We start from the raw sequence: 18,221 nt of genomic DNA, 5'->3' as shown, positions 1-18,221 counted from the left end.
GGGGGGGGAAATGACTTGATGAAAACTGCAAATCTTTGCACAACTGGATCTCCTGTGCAAATAGTAACCAGAGCAAAGAAATATAAACAAGTGATCAAGGGCAACCAGTCTTTTTCACACACACACCACCCCTTCCCCCTGCCCCATTTCTTATATCTTTTTAAAAAATATTTGAGCCAAATAGAAAATTATACATACATAAACTCCATTGCAATTGTGTTTATTGTATTGGGGGAAAAAAGGCAATTAAGAAAACCATAAAGCAAAATTCTGATAACACATCCTCATTTAATTGAGGCAGGGGAAAAGTCTTCAGTATTCACAGAACAGCTTAGAAATAAAATAATGTGACCAATCTGTAAATGAAAATACAAAAACCACAAAAACATATTGTGTGTAACAATACATTTCAATATCTCACACTAATTAGAATTCTTCCTTCTAGCTACAGTATGTAACTGAATCAAAGCACCAGAAAACAATAAATTTGAAGCCGGATATTTAATTGTTTATAATCTGGCAAAACAGACATTTGACTTTATTAACTTCATCAGAAGATACATTTATGCTTTTTTTCTAGTCATGTGGCTTAGTCTAAATAATAAGGCAAAGTACAAAAAAGGAAAAATATTAGCTGCAGCTGAAATATCTTTCACTTTTCTTGTACCACATAGGTAATTATTTACAGAGGGCAGAAAAGAGATGAGCAATGGAAAAAATATATACCTCAAGCTTATTAATTTTAATTGTCATTATTTTATCTTCTATCCATGGTTGACAAAATTCCTTCCCAAGGAAAAACACAGCCCCTCACCACATTAGATTTAAGTTCTGGAAAGATGTGTTTTCCATTATTCCATACCATTTTACCTGCCATTAATATTCCAGAATAATGCTAGACTGATGTTTTCACTAACCTATGGCCTATCAAGAAAAAAGGGTGAGGAGGGAGGCAGAGAAATCCCTAAGCATTGTTGGACCAGATTCACGATGGGCAAGCAGAGAGAAGGGACATTAGACTGGAGAGATGTAACGTCCTCTGGGCACTTACTTACACTGTTACTGTGGAGTAAAGGCTCAAATCCCAGCCTTTGAGATTGGAAAAAATGCACGCTGCATAATGCCATGTAAGCAGTACAAATTGCCTTTCAGGACTATTTCAAATTACCACGTGCTTCTTATATTCAAATATGTTATAAACAACAGCAACTACAAAACCTTTATGGAACACTTTTTGGCCACATTATGGAAGGAAATAAAATGAAAACAAAACAAAACAAAAAAAAACAACTGAGGAGGAGTTGACCTTCTGACATACAGCAGTGATCATAAATGAATGACAATAATCAATGTTTATAATCAGTCACATTTATCACATGGTAGATACATTCTCACTCGTGCATGCATTCATATTCTCTGTCTGCATGTAAATACCATGTATGTAGTATATACAGCATGGTGTCATTAGGTAAAGTAGAAGAGGTTTTGAATAGCCATTTTTAATTTGCACTGGAAAAATTGTTGTCTTTTTGAGTGGGGAAGAATAGTGTACAAAGATTCAGAAATTAAAAAAAAAAAATAAATGAATCATTCAGTAAATCTCTTCAAATGCAAATGTCTAATTTTCCTTCATACAAAGCTATGTACATTCACTGACTCCTGAACAAGCCTGAAAGGTCAAAGTCAAAGTCTGGTCATTAATTACTGAAAGGTTAATGCAATAATTTGACATTGCATCAGTTGAAAGCCACTTCCAGGAGGTATTTTAGATAACACAGTGCCCTTTATAAATCTACTCCACTGTTTTCTTTGAGTCTGAAATATGAAGCTTACTCACTAACAGTATAACTATAATTTATACCTCTGCTGATGGCAGGTGGAGTTCTATGCCAAACACATTTTTAAAAAGGGACTCTGACAAAATCCACAGTGCAGGCATGTCACAACAAGTCTAAAATGATTAAAGATACATAGGACAAAAAAGCAGTCAGAAAAACACATCTTACTGCAATCCTCTAGGAGTTCAAGTCTCTAATGAAGGATTGACAGAAATGCAGTTCCAAACTATAAGAAGTCTGAGGGTAGAAGGGAGTTCATAAATGACCAATACTGAAATATATACAAGGTAGGCTATGTACATAAAATAGAGAGATTCTTAAGAAAACTACATTAAAATCACATTGCAAACAGAAAATTATTTTGCAAAAACTAAACAAGAAATTATATTGCATGGAGAATATCTGTATGTTTTTTTAACACTTTGTCCCAAAATGGATTTTGGGATAGAGCTTATTTACACTCTTCCTTCTTTTATAAAAGCTCTTTATTTCAATTGTGCTTAGAATAATCCTTTTCCTGACTATAGAGGTGGCTCCAGACACAAAACCCTGGCTCTGTGTAGCATTGCCAGACAGTAGGATCTACTGTCAAGAAGGCATTCAGATTTCACAACCTAACTAATTTCAGCAAGACACAATGCTATTTCTCTAGGATAAAAATTGAAAGTTCCTCATATTTGAAAAGGGGATTATAAACACAGGTTGGCATATTTGTTATGCAGGAGTAGCTACTCCTAGAAGTTAAATGTTTACTTTTGGGGGTCTAGAAGAGGGAGGGAAGAGAAAGAGAGAAATGGAGCAAAGTATTCCTTGTAGAAATGAAAAAAAAAACCATGTCAATTTTGAGACATTCAAGAAACTTTTGTTAATTCTGACATTGACTTTTTGTAGGGGGGAAAAAAAAAAAAAAAAAAAAAAAGAAGGAAGATCTGGAATGACTACCCAAAAAAAAAAAGTTTTAAAGATGAGCTTAGATTCTGAAATAAGCTCACAGGGGAAAAAAAACAAAAAACAAAACCTACAAAAGCCATATCATTTGATTAATTTAAAACTGTTTCTCAGGAGAATACTTCAAGAATTACAGAAGTGAACTACAAAAGAAAGAGGGTTTTTCTCCCAGTTTCTACATGCAAGCATTTTATGTAATTATTTGTTGTTTGCTAAACTGTTGTGACATCTGGAGCCTGAATAAGAAAGCAACACATACATACAAATGCACATACACACATGCAAATCTTACCTTAGCCAGAGGCTTGGATTTGGCATTATTCAATTTTTTATCCTGAAGTTCAGATGCTTTCCTCCCTCCAAAAGACCAGCCTCCATATCTGGTAATAGAAAAAAAGTAACAAGTCATCTGTTTAAAGGTTAACAGCCTTTTCTTAAAACGATGATAAAGTGGTAATATCTACAGTAATGCTTTATTTTTTTACTGAAAGTGAAACTTCAGCCCTCACAAATGCTTTCTCAGTTGAAAGGAGGAGCTTAATATATCTTGAATCAAGCAAATGTTATTTCTCTTTTCTGGCAAAGGAGTTCCCTCCATTAAGAACTTTTACTTTCTGAAAGGTGAAATCCCTGAGCAACAGGAGAGTTTGTGAGCAAGTGAGGTAGTACTGACTTTCAGAAACATCTTAAGCAGCTTGATTTCTTCCTACTCCATTCATATTTCACCTGAAATCTTTAATCCTAAGACATTTACCTCTATTTTTATGAGATCAATTACACTTTGTTTTTAATGCATAAATGGCTAACACTTTCTTCTTCATAGAATCACAGTTGGTCTAGTATTTGCACTTATGTCAAAGAACAGTGGTTGAGCTCTAAAAGCATGTAAGTAAACCTCAAAATACAGCAGATTATAACCTCTGTGGCTGGTATCACATAATATTAAGTCTTTACAGGGGGATACCAGTCCTTTAAGTTAAAAGAAAAGATTAATTGGAGCATATCCACCTCTAGTTGATTGAGTCTCTGAGGAATGGAAACTATACTGCTCATCTGATTTCCACATGCATATACATTTTCTTTCTCTGAGATGCTGAAATAATTTGCTGTCTCGCAAGAAGACGCAACATATGCCTAGAGGTGATTATCAAGCAACTGCTGGAGGAAGATCTGAGAAGTGACCATGGAGGGGGCTCCATGTTACCTTCACCTGTCTCTACACCTTGGTAACAACCAACAGATAGAGGCAATTAACACTTATGTTCTCGGTGACACAGGTCTATGCTTCAGATCAGAAAGGCCTATGTTTTTTATACACAATAATAAACACCGGTTAGATATGTTAAGGTTACCTTGCTTTGTTGGAAGGCCTTACTAAATATTCTTCTACAAGGAAACCTGAAAGATTATACAAAATATGCCCTTTCTTATTCTTCATGTAGGGAGCAGACGTATTGATACTTGGACACACCTAAAACATAGTATACATAAAATAAGTAAAGCACTCTTAAAAATCAGTGGCACAAGATTTAGCTATATTTTTGCATTTTTACATAGATTTTACAACATTACTTTTCAACTGGATTTGCATTTGTCAGCTGTGATAATTTTTCCATAAATTATGTATGGTTTTATATTTATAAGGCATCTCAAATAATTGTGTCACCTACATATTATAATCACATTTAATTTCTCTGGCAACCTTTTAAGTCAGTTTTTTGAAAACATGAAAACTAGGAATTTAGAAAGGTTTACAACAATGACTACTAGGACTACAAGGACTACCGTTTATTTCTTGTGCCTGAGAAGGAATACTAAAAAGGCACTAGATGAATAAGAGATGAAATCAAAATTTTAATTAATGCAATGTTGTCCTAAAAATCTAATTGATGGACTGCAGAGAATAATAAAGATTTTCTTTTCCAATGATTCAGTGAGATACTCTCACAACCAAAGAAAAGGAGATAGATATTATCAGATACCTTGGAAACATTATAAAGTATGTTACGTATAGCAACTGAAAAATGTTAATGCTTATTTGACATCTCAACCCTACACCATTTAAAATTCATTCTCAGAGATTCTGGTTTTCCATAGCTCACAGATAGAAGTTGTGCCTCCACTGTCAAGTAACTTTTCTTTGAGTTTTTGTGGTCAGTGAGGCCTCTTCCTATGCAAGTTCCCATTCTCATTTTATTTAAGCTTGTAATATTTTAAATATACATGTCACTAGTATTAGAGGCAAATTCATCCCCTGCCCTGCAAAGTAAAAAATTAGTTTCCTCCTTCCACTTTTCCCAGGACTATATTACTGTATTTCAGATACAGCTCTTACTCTAGAGTATTTATATCTTCATGAAGAGGGAACTTATTAAAGAGAATGGTTCCATCCAGGGAAATATATTTGTCACTTCAGACACAGTTTCACGTTCTTGTTTATTACTCAACCTCAGAGAGTCAAAAACATCAGAAATTCTTTATCTTTTTAGAAATAATTTCTTTCCTCAAAGACTGTTATATTTTCAAATACATCATCCAAATCAAAACCAAACTCTAACAATTACATCTCATTGTAAAACACATGTAGATTCCCTGGTAGCATTTATCATCTGGGAACACCTTCTCTTCCCTTTTGAAAGCAGGTCATATTCCTGATATTTTGGAAGTTTTATGTTTTAACCTTTTTTTTACATTAGGTTTGGGGCTTTTTTGTTACCAAAATCCTATGACATATTTGAAGCAAAGCTGAATCTGTTGATAATACTTCAGCCATCTCTGATACATCAAAACTGAGCAAGCTCTTTCCCTTTTTTTCAAACATGAGATGAAACAGAAGGAAATCTCCAGTCATAACAAAGCTATGAGGGTTTCCTTCTTCATCCCTTTCTCTAGTCTTCCAAAATGAAGAGTCAAGGTATTAGATGTAACATATAAACACATAATTTTAACATATATCAGTAAATGTAAAATGAAATACCTCTTGGTCAGCCACACATCCACATGAATCCTGAAGTGATGCAGGTTCCATCTGCCAACATGAACTATTTTTTCTAATGGGAATAAACATTACAATAAGAACAACTGTTAAATGAATTTTATTTAACAGAATAAATCCACAGAGCAATGAGCACATCTGGCAACTTGAACAACTTCTTAGCATTTTATCACAGTGGCAGATGTATGTAAAACTATATCAGTTTTACTCATTTGTATCAAAGTGGATTCACTAAAAATAGTTATAAAAATAAAGAAGCAAATGAGCTGTACGCCTTCTGTTTGCAGCAACAAGGTAAGTAAAGCATGGTCACAACTCTGCATTCCTACATTGGGAAATCTGGAATGCTTCCTAATAAATATTGTAATTATTGTCTAATCTTAATTCATATGAACACCAGACATGATCAAAATCTTCCTGAAATTAATTGACTTTCAAGGGATTTGGATTACGCTTTTAACAATGAAGCCTTCTTATGTACTTCATCAGAACATATTTGTCATTAACCTCATGTTGCCAAGGAAAGCTTAAGGTAGTTGGTATTACAAAGAAAAATAATATCGAATTTACATTATTTACAATTCACAAGCAAGAAAGTACTTAAGTTATTCAGTTACCCTTGTTCTGAATGCATGCATGGGTGGTCCCAATCAGAGAAATATCTCAGTAGAATCTGAGAAAGGTTTCTGAGGTTATAATCTTCAGAGCTGTTCAAAGTGGGCCACAGGAGGGGGAAAAAAAATGGGGAAAAAGAAAGAAAAATAAATACAAACATGTTAAATTGTCTAGTTCTATCGACTTTCAGGCTCAAGATCCTACATATTTACCAAAAAAAATAAAGAACTATAAAATCCATGCATAGGAAAAATACCAAAACAGCAACATTATCTCATTTCAAAAACTATACGTGAACATCTAAATAAAACTCAATACAATTATGGCTAAACAAATCTCAACATCTCCCCATAGCCATCTTTCTCTGTATAAACATACATTCCTGACAGTTAGTATTTTATGTTTATGAAGATACCTGGATATTTGTGCAGAAGAGAAAGTGATCTGTATCTGATATGCACTTAATGTAGAATAGTTGAGAGCTGAACTATACATACTGTACATTAAAAATAAATAAATACATCAATCCAGTTGGCTTCAAAGCTGAGCCTATAAAAACTAGAGGCTAAGAAGGGCACCAGACTTTGTTAATATTATGTGACACTTTCAAACCTGAGAACTATTTTAAGAAAATAATTTCAGACTGAAGCAATTAGTTAAAATTAAGCATGTAAAGGCTTGTTTAAATACACTTGTGCATTTGCAAATAGATGACCATGGCTGGAATTGAAACAGATTACCCAGTTCAAACTGCTCCAAAGTCTTTGCCTTTTCCTCCAGAAAATCCTTTGCACAACGCTTTCCTAATTTTATCTCTCCTTCATAATAACCCATTAAAAGGTACTAAACATCTGAAAACCGAACAGCTATTGTACAAAGTAACCTATGCAAAAAAATCTTCAAAATATGAGAACTCAAGGGTAAAGCTCCCAGAACCCTGGATATTGATGATGGCAGATGAACCCTTTACCTAAAGAAGGATTCTGCATTGTCATAAAGTCTTGGTGTCAGCTTGAGAGAAGGATAATCAACAGCCAGAGGCTTCACGCTAAATAAGGCCATTGCCAGTGCAACAAAGAGGACAGGTAGCAGCACATTGGACAGGCTTCCTCTCCAGTCTCGCCTAGTGTGGTGAAACCTTCTCATCAGAAGGGCAACAATCTGGGCAAGAACAAGATGGGCTCCGTGCATGCTTGAGGCCCTCGTAAGTGAGATATCTGAGAGAGAAGGAAAAAATAATTGACAAACAAGGAAAATCAAATTAAACTTACACATACTACATTTTCAGATATAGAACACAGAAATCTTTTAGATTAAAAAACAAACAAACAAACAAAAATCTCAACAAAACAAACCACCACAATATAAATCTACAATGTTATCGTGGATGGAACAATATAAACCCCCCCATTATAAGTCATTAACTCATCCTATAAGGTAAAACAGATATCCAGCTAGCACATGATAGTTCCTCCATACACAGCTAAAAGTGTACTGACTACCTCTTCTCCCATAGCCCTTTCACTGGTACAGCCACTCCTTGTGCATTGCCACCTTTGTTTCTAGACATTTGACTATGACAAACATGGTCTATATGAGCACTAAGGTCTTGATCTACTTTGACTGAAATCAGTGGCAACTTTTACAAAGTTTTTTATTTCAATGTGACAGCTTCATATTGCGTAACTTAGCATTTGAGATTCTGGAGATGTGGATTCTCATAAAAGCTTTCTCTTCGTTTCTCTGCTCATATGCAACTGATAACATTTTCTAATGTGTCAGGCAGTGCAGTTTTCATAATTGCAGCTCATGGGCCAATCCTCACATCCCCATGGTAGTGTGTTTACAGCTTATTAACATCTCATCAATCAGACATTTTCCTGATAAACTCTCTCAATTTCATTTTATTGCTTTGTGTTAGATGATTCACACCAATGGCTTTGCCTACATTTTAGACCCTAATGCCTTCTAGGTATGTGCAGGTTATTACCAGCTTCTCTTACTTATGGCCTTGCCAGACTGAAGAAGCTTCTTTTCTTCCTTATAGCATAGCAGTGTCTGGTAGATTTACTACCACAGGTATTTGTACTGAGCAAGACTGAAAAGTCTGTTTATCATAGTGCTCAAAGTCATACTATATTTCACGATCTCCCGTGATTTGTCTCTTACTACCTTCCCTTCTGTATATGGATACCACCCTAAGCACCAGTTTCATGTTATAATTTAACAACTACTTCTATAGGAGCTTTCAAATAACCTCAAATTAATTGTCTTTAGCACAGTTTTTTTTCTGGTTTACTAGAACTTGAATCCCAGAAGAAAGAGCTGGTGAACAAATGAGGGGAAAAAGTAATCAGACGTTAAATAAATAAATAAATAAATAAAGTTATGAACAAGTTCTGGCTTGATTATACTTCTGGGAGGTTCTGGCTTGTAGGGTTTGGGCCTACACAAGAGGAGGAAGTCAGGTGAGACATGATGACACAGAATACCCTGTGTGGAATTAAGGCTAAGACTCCTGAGAAAAGATAACCATCACATCCATCTCCAACAAGAGCAAAAAGGAGGATGCAGGAAAATAAAGGTGGATCATCCTCAGTCCCTGGGAAGGTTGCAGACCAAATTGTCCAAAAAACAACATCCTGGATATGAAAAGCAAGAAATGACTGAGAATAGAATAGAAAATATGGACTTGGTAAGGTTGAACCCTGCCACCTGAGAGCTAGTCATGAATAGAGGACTGGTTTAGGGAATGAAGACCAGTGGATGCTGTTTACTTTGATTTTACAAAATATGTGACATTGTCTCCTACCATGTTCTTAGAACAAATTCAGTCTTCAAGCAGTTCTAATCACAGCCATACCTTGCTAATTTGACAGCTAACACAAAAGGGATTTAGGATTTTGAATCTCTGTAGATAGAAAAATTACTTGCAAAATTCAGATCCTGATTCAGTGTTCAAGCACCCCAATCAAGAACAGTAGCATTTTGGCCTTGGAACATTCCATTATTTTTTTTCCTATAAATTGGACTAGTACAAGAAAATCTTAGTAAAATAAGATTTCTTTTTGATTATTTATTTTTAAAGCAATCATCTTATTAAAGTATTCTGCTCTTTGGATTATTACGGTAAGACTTTCAATGGTTGACTCAATATGGAAACTGAGACACTTGGAAGAAGAATAATTTTCAAGGGATCCCTGTTTTTAGAATAAAATATATCCCGTAAATATCTCCAGCTGAGTATTCTGAAATTGTACAATATACCCTGTTGCATTGATAAAGGCAGTGAAATGCCAGAAATAGAAGTACTGAATATTTGTTCTGGGTCCCTCACTACAGGAAGGACATTGAGGTGCTGGAGCATGTCCAGGGAAGAGCCACCAAGCTGGTGAAGGGTCTAGAGAAGAAGTCCTATGAGAAGCATCTGAGGGAACTGGGGATGTTTAGTTTGGAGAAGAGAAGGCTGAGGGGAGACCTCATTGCCCTCTGCAGCTACATGAAAGGAGGTTGTAAGGAGGTGGGCATTGGCCTGTTCTCCCAAGTAAGTAATGACAAGACCAGAGAAATAGTCTGAAGCTGCAGCAGGGAAGGTTTAGATTGGACATTAGGAAGAATTTCTATACTGAAGAAGTGGTCAGGCAGTGGAACTGGCTGCCCAGGGAGGTGGGGAGTCACCATCCTTGGAGATCTTCAAGAAATATGTAGATGAGGAACTTCAGGCCATGCTCTAGTGGCTGAGGTTGTAGGGGTTGTTTTGTTTGGGCTGTTTTGGTTTGGTTTGGTTTTTTGGGTGTTTTCCAGTGGAATGTGTATGTTTGTTAGGGGTTTTTTTTGTGTTGATGGTTGGACTTGGTGATCTCAGAGGTCCTTTCCAACCATGATGATTCTGTGATTTGCCATAGTTCTGGAGCTGTTCATACTATAAGCATGAAATGTGAGTGAAAGATGTTTCAAAACACTTGCCCCTTTGAATCTCTGAAAGAGGATTATGACAGCTGCTTTCCAGGGGGAGAAAGGGAAAACAAAGCTGCCATTTGTTCTTTTTCTTTGACAAATGGGGCAGAGATAAATCATAAAAAATTAACTCAGATTGCAATAGTAAGAGCAGTTATCCTGACTTTAAATGATTGTATGTTTTGTTCAATATCCTGATTCCTACTCAATATTTCTAAATCTGGCCAGCCAAGATACATCAAACAATGATGCATTGTTTGCCTCAAGCATGTCTTAGTTTTAAAATTATTTATCTTTTCTAAAAAAAAGCATGTTTACTATTTAAAATTCGTATTGAGAAAGGTGTCAAATGTCTTTCTGAATTATCTTAAATTTCAGTCTTTCTGACCTTTAATTCTGTCATTCCTTCATGTTTCAGGTAAAAAACAAAAATATTTTTTTATCTGTTTTGAATTTATTTTATGGCACTGGATATGCTCTTAAATCTTGCTTTAGGAGGCAGGTTATAGAAGTTTGCAATCTGTCTTCTGCATAAGTAATCTCAACCTTTCAGTCTCCTCACATAAAAATCTTTATAGTCCTAATCACCCCCACCATTTTCCTCAAGTCCCCTTATATTACCACTGGATCAGTGGTACACATGGCTGTCTATCAGATGGGGAAATACCACTGATTTATACAACAGCATTATGCATTCTTGCAGTGATCTCCTTGTCTTTATGCATCACACCATTTTGTCTGACTGCAGCCACACTGTGAAAAGTAGTCTGCACCTGGGCTTTCCATAATTGACTCAACAAGGCCTTCAAGAATCTCAAGGTATTGAATCACTCAAAAAAACCCCAAAAAACAAAAACTATTCCTATTTAACCCTTTATGTTTCATAATCCTAAATGCACAATCTAATTTAATTTTCTTCTAACTAGAACCTGCAAAATTATTTTTTGCATCATAACGCTTATAAGTAATTCATCACCTACATTTGGCATCTATGCCAGAAGGCATGAAAGAAGCACATGTTCACAGGAAAACAGTTTCTGATTACCACTGATAATCATAAAGGCTAGAAGACAAGACCAGCTGACCTCTCTGTTATGAAGTCAATTAGTATGCAAACAGCTTATGGAAATATTCTCATTAATAATTTAGATCATGAAATTAAAAATCTGACCCAACTGTTAGAAGCTGTCTTGCTTGACTTATGATTGCAATTATCTGCGCAAAATGCAATTATGTTCACAATTAAGTTGTACTTCCCAATTCATCCAGACTCTCCTTTGTATTATGGGGAAAAAAAAATAAAAAATAAATGGCCACTTTCCCATTCATATAGTTAATACAAGGTACCAAGAAACAGAGCTGAAGTTTCAAAATTTGGGTACCAGGATTTTGAAAAACCTTATCTACAGACTGCTCTAGAATTAGGAGCAGAACCAAAAATCTTAACAATCTCTACCTGGAGATTAGATGGTCTTTTTCTCCCCTTTTTTTCACTTCTAGAAAATAATGTCATTCTGAACTTTTTCCGTGGCACAATTAAATAAGGATAAATGGGCTACACAATGGTTACATCGACAGCCAGGAGTACATTTTCAAGTCTCTTCTGTCATTTTGTCATTCAGACAAGTCATTTAGAGGAGGTCCAGATTTTGGGAAAATAATCCTGGAACTGAAATACCCTGGCAAAACAGTTTAGCTAGCTCACATGAAAGTGGTTGCAATTTGGAAGTAGTATATATTTATTAGCTTATCAGAAGTCCTGTGCCAACAAGCAGTTCTAGACTGAGCTACTGATCTGACATCATTCTGCATTTCAGCATATGCCTTACTGGCCTAGAGTCAGCACTAACCCACCAATCTGTGCACAGCATTCCATTAGAAGTATAAACATGTCCTTCATCATCCTGTGTATTTTTTTACTCATTATAAAAATGAAATATACAATTTGTTGTGTTTCCAGGAGGATTTTGAGGACTGACTTTCACATAGCGCATTTGAATAAAAGGCACTCTGATGGTGTGAGGTATCAAAGGAATTCCTCTGTGTTTCATAATATGATTGATTCTTCTTGCTTAGATGTAATAGAATCATGAGCAGTTTTCATACAGAGCTGGTCAGAAAAATCTATATTTTTGAAGGTATTTCACAAGCAAAATTCCCTTCTGGCATTTTTAGATATAAATCCTCCCATTCACCTCCAGAGTAGTTTTCATTTTAAGCACTGTGAATATTTCTTCTAAAAAGTTAATTCAAATTGTTTCCGTCTTCAGAATTTCCTGGCCAGAAAAGCAAAACTCCAGCAAAACTTACAGTTCCCCTCCCCCCTGCTTAATCCAATTAAATGACTTTTCTAAAAATTAAAAAATCAGTTTTAGATTCTAGGTCCCAGATTCTAGAATGGTATTCTGCATGGGCTTGAAGATCTTTGAGATGCAATAATAGAGATTTAGGTAACTATAGAGGTCATCAGTAAAATTAACATATTTTAAAGTGAAAGCATTGATGTCTGTCACTCCACAACCTTGTGGAGAATCCCCTTCTTTATCTCCCAGGCCCTTTTTGGCAAGCTAGATGGTTGATCAATCAAAGGATTTCCTTCCTTTATATAAGGTTTTACTATTGTTCAAGATTCAACATATTTAATATTTTAGCACAATGAAGACCATTGAAAGGACAGCATGAAGTATGTAACAGATTCCTATCAGAAAATGAAGAAAGAACCAACATAACTAGAAAAATGTTCTGACTACTCTCACCAAAAAAAACCACAACACACAAAACCCACAACCTATAAAACCTGACCCTAGAAAAACTACGAGAAAACTTGTACATTAGCCTCTTGATGCTCCTTTTTGCTTTTCCCAGAGAAATGGATATGAACAGAAGTTCATTTGAAGGCAAGAGGCTTAGGAAAAGAATGGGCAAACTTAATCCAAACTACCTACCCTCTATTTAGAAGTACATTCTAAAGTCAGGCCTAAACAAAGCAGCTATGATCTAACTACAGCAAAGTGTAAGAGAAGTGTAAGAACTGGTTGGGCACCCTTGTACCTAAATCTCTTAGAGGCAGGAACACTCTACAGTACCCTCAACTTCACAGGATAAAGAGGCCATACATCTGCCCTTTGCTGTCCAAACAAAAGACACAGGCTTTTAAAATGTTTGTGTGCAGAAGGAAAAGTGTAAAACATGCAGGAGTTAGAGGATAACAAGCCTTCATCCAGAAAAGAAATTCCATTACTGTTTCTTGATATACTGTTATCAAACCAGTGACCGAGGTGCATCTAAGCAAGAGTGTTTGATTCCAGACATCACTTTTTGCATCTAGGATTTTCATTGAGATTTGTTGCAGGTGGTAAACACATTATGTAGACCTACATAAGGCAAATAATTAAACGTCAGTGGAAAATAAATAGCTAGCACCCACTAGAGGAAAGGAAAGAAACAAGATAGATATAAAAAGGTTTTGTCCCATTCCTTCCTACTTTTTTTCTTTTAGTTTTTCACAAAACACTACAACTTAATCTGAAAAATGCATAGTGCAACTCACAACAGGTGTCAATTGCTTAACACATAAATGACCTGCACCCCACTACCCCCTCCCAGAGTGGAGGAACAATTAAAATAGGGAAATTTCCAGTCATGGTTTCATATGAAACATGACAGATACCAACACTTTAAGCACCAATCTAAAATACCCCCCTCCTCTCGCAAACTGATGCACCTAAACCCCTGTGATAGCTTTGGGAAGGCTAACTAGCACACTGAGAAAGAATTACAATCAGGAGTAATTTTCGGGTACTGAATAATCCAACTGAACATCATACATTATGGCTATCAAAGTAGCAAACTACATAGAATACAATAGCTAGATTCTCACTACCTCACTGAATGGATATATTGCCTTTGCTGACACAGGCTAAACAGTTACAGGTAAAAATGTTGCATCACAGCTTCAACACTGCAGACATCTGCAGCAAATGACCATCCCAAAAACACTGACTCCTGCTCCCCAACCTCTTAAACTTTTTACAGATTACTAAGTGAACTTGACCAAAGTCTCTCTGATTCTACCTCTTCCTATGCAGTCCAGCATCAGAATACGCTGCTGCAAAGGTCTACAACATAGAACAGGAGACCTTTAGTGTAAGAAGGAATCCAGCTCAAGATGTTTACTCATCTTTTCCTGACATTTAACAGTCTCAGTCACATTATGAATGCCTCATACTTTAGCTTCAAAAACTTGTGCTTTTTCAAAGCTAGAATACACTATTACCTGTATTATTCAAATCGGTGAGCACCACTGAATGCAAGCAAAATATTTCTTAGCAATTATACATAGTAGACAAAACCTAAAAATATAGATCCGAATTTTACCTTTCTTTACATCTTCACAGACAACCACAACTATTCATAGTAGACATTATTGCTCTATCACATGAAGTATTAATTTAGGTGTCTGTAATGCTCATACAAGATAAAAAGAAGGTAAATCAGACTCTTGAATTAACATATAACTAAGACTGAAATACCCATAGCATTTCCTGACCATTTTAACCTTCTATTTAATGCAACAATAGTCAGTGTTGTAGCATCGCAAAAATCCCTTTAGCTTTCTCAACACTCATATCAAAATAACAGAAAATCCTCCAAAAGTATAAATGCCACACCATGTAATAGCAACATCATGTGTGGTAATAGATAAGAATCTTAGAACAGATGTGCATCATAGCCACTGTCTATTTTAAGAGTAAGAAGCAAGAGTCCAAATGGCATTTAGCAAATAAATACAGTAGTGGGAAAGTCAGTGAACTGAGACCTCTGCTTTTAATTTATGGACCTGATTTATAATCTTACCTTCCCAAACCTATTTGTCTGTTTTATCTATTCACTGCATTCAGCCTTTAAAACTAGACTGCAAGCTGTCAAAGGTTATGGGAACCTGTTTTGTTTTATTTTTCATCCTGACTGCTAGTCAGTAGGGTGTCTGGAACAACAAGGCTTGACTTCAGATGGGGTTTCCAAGGTACTGCTGTTAGTATAACAAATAACAGCCACCACAAGAGCTAGGAAAAGACAACACCTGAGCTGCTGCTGAAGTCTTAGCTGATGTCAAAATACTAGTCTAGTACAAAACAGTCAGGCTTCTTCCCCTGTCCACACACAAATAATGCACAGGATTAAAGAAATGAGAAACAATGGTGCCGCCTTCCTATCCATTACGCTACAGACCCCAAAGAGAACCCTCAAGGGTTGTTACACTGACAGCCAAACTGATCTGACGAATGGCCATCTAAACTAGTCTGATCCTGACTGAAGAGAAGGACACATTGCTGAATGGACTGTTTGCATAATTCACAAATAGAGGGTTTCATTTCTTCTTACAGCTGCAACTTTCAGTGCCTAACACAATCTCTGTTGTTACATTTCCATTATTTTCTTCCACTTTGCTTTGTTTTATATATCTTCTCTACATTTTACTTGAGGTTGCTGCCAGCTTAAACCATAACGAAAAATAAGCTGGAATTAAGCACCAATTATTTTTTAGCTTTGCATGGTGAACTCTACCATGGCCAGAGCATGTTCATCATTATGAGATGGGCACATTCTTTGGAAACAACCAAAAGAGAAATATTCAGCCAGGTGGACACAATCCTATCATGCCCTGAAAGGAAAATTACTGTAATTTTGGGAGTCTTAATTCTCTGTGTTTCTTCAGGATTAACGTGCAGCATTAACAAATATGCTAATTTCAACTTCCAGGAGATAATTTTCCAAGTATATATGCTTTCATTATAGTACTCTCTGCCCTGCAGCAATGCACCTGCAATGAATTGTCACTTGGAGGAGGGGACAAGAGGAAGAACAGTTGAAAAACAGGCACAGAACTGTGGGTGCAAAATGGAAGGCTATTTGCAGCCTCTGTCTGTGGGGGTTTTTTTAAGTATAAAAGCAGAGGAGAAGTACAGTTTGTCAGAATTGCCAAAAAAAGATCCTAACTGATTTCAAATACACAAGTATATCTCTCTAGCTCAGACCTAGAAATTAGGAAGAACACATTTGCAGATGCATAAGCAAACACCCTTCAGATACATCTGCTGCACTAGAATGTACCCTCTTACTACAATAAGCAGCATAATTTTTAAAATCAGTTCCTTTTCTTTATAGAAGTGTAAATCAGAACTCAGAAAGCTACTAGAATTCAACCCACCAAATTCACCCTGTAGACTCAAGTTACAACATTTCAAGATTCAATCCAGTGTAGTCAGTAGGACTTCAACCCGAAGTACTTTTGTTGTCTTTGTTGAATATTTGGTGAAAGAGCACCATAGCAATACAATCTGAATGTTCTCTCTACCGCAGTGCTTGACTTTTAAGTGTGAGACTTCATGATAAGCGTCTTAGAATTTTCAAACTAGAGAGATCAAATGTAGGTCAAAGGAACTATATATTCAAATCAGGTGTTCTCAAGTATTTCCCACTGGTAACTTGCTTCTCAGAAAGGGAATTTTAAATTGTAGCCATCCAGTTTTAAACTACAAATGACTACTGTTACTCATCTCCTCTGTTTTAAGTAAGTGGCCTTTGGTGGCACTGTAAAAAACCACTCTGGAATAAGCCTCCTAGAATCGCTCAGAGAAAACTCAGACAACAAACAGAGCAAACCCCTGCAGCATGGCCAAAATTTCACTCTAATAAAGAAGGACATTCTTAACCATTTTTACTTTTATGATTTATGCAAGTATTAGCTTAATATGAATAAAACATTTGGTTGAAAATATTGTCATTTCTATAAAAAGTAGTTTTTTTAGACACTGTCTCTACTGGAGTTTTTGTATTAACAATAAAATCATATCAGAGTTTGTACAGGGAAACAATTCAAAACTGAATGTTGACTGAGTTTCACGGGAGGCATGTTTTATTCAGACCCACAGCTACATCAAACAACTGTAAACTGTATTTGATGAATAATCTATTTCCTCAGGCACTCTGGTATCTCATAAATAGTGGTATTAAACAGCTACAAGGATCTTGATTAACAGAACCAATGGTTCCATTTTTTCTAATGGCTCCAATGAATATGGTAACCTAGATAAACTCCAAAAATAGATCAGGAAATGGATAGAAAGAAAAAGTGATAGTCCAACTCCAGGTCTATGTATTATAAAGTTCCACATATATTTCAAGTGAGGAATTAACTGAGAACAGTGTAATATACAAATATTATCAAGGCATCACCTTGAGACCCACATAAGTTTATTGCAAAAACAGTTAGCAAAATGAAGCAGAATCCTAAGTGCTGGCTGCTCTGCATACCGTCTTTCATGCTCATCTACTTTGGATGTTGTCCCTGTGACTCCTAAAAGTGTTTTTTGTTAGCTTTGAGAAACTAAAACCTTGTAGTCCTGCAAAATGCTGCTACTACCGAGAAAACAGATGTGTAATTATTGGTAACGACTTTGTGGACTTTTGTAACACAAAACAAGTGTTTTAGCGACAGAACAGAGACCATTTCAACAAAGAAGATACTTTTGAGAAAGTAACGGATACATTCAAAAGTCTAACTTCATGTGGAAATCTCAACCTCAAACACAGCCTTGCTAAACACAACTAAGAGGTGTACCACACTATCTACAGATGTGTGGTATTTACTCATTAGATGAAGGAAGGCGTTAAGAAGACTCCATGAAGTCCTTTCCTATGCAATGTTCTGTTTCAGAATGAAAAATAAGTATACTTAGTATTGATAAGTATTTCCTTAAAAAAATTGACTATTTACATTAAGTTACTGACACAACTGAAGTTAAAGTATCTGTATTTGCTGGTGTAAAAGCATTAACAAAGCAAAGTTACATTTTAAAATATTT

The 18,221-nt window shown here is 35.8% G+C and overlaps 1 protein-coding gene across 1 annotated transcript in view; it reads right to left on the bottom strand.

Annotated features, from left to right (window-relative positions):
• ABCA13 (ATP-binding cassette, sub-family A (ABC1), member 13) overlaps positions 1–18,221 on the bottom strand; it is a 170,324-nt gene that overhangs the window by 55,715 nt on the left and 96,388 nt on the right. Inside the window, 4 exon segments of the mRNA XM_010008365.1 lie at positions 3,079–3,166; positions 4,139–4,257; positions 5,776–5,836; positions 7,367–7,613. Of these exon segments, the coding sequence (XP_010006667.1) occupies positions 3,079–3,166; positions 4,139–4,257; positions 5,776–5,836; positions 7,367–7,613 (515 nt within the window).

This window comes from Chaetura pelagica, unplaced genomic scaffold (genome assembly GCF_000747805.2).
Source record: "Chaetura pelagica isolate M959 unplaced genomic scaffold, ChaPel_1.0 scaffold71, whole genome shotgun sequence".
In the NCBI taxonomy this organism is placed as follows: domain Eukaryota; kingdom Metazoa; phylum Chordata; class Aves; order Apodiformes; family Apodidae; genus Chaetura; species Chaetura pelagica.
This window is presented reverse-complemented; position numbering and strand designations above follow the sequence as displayed.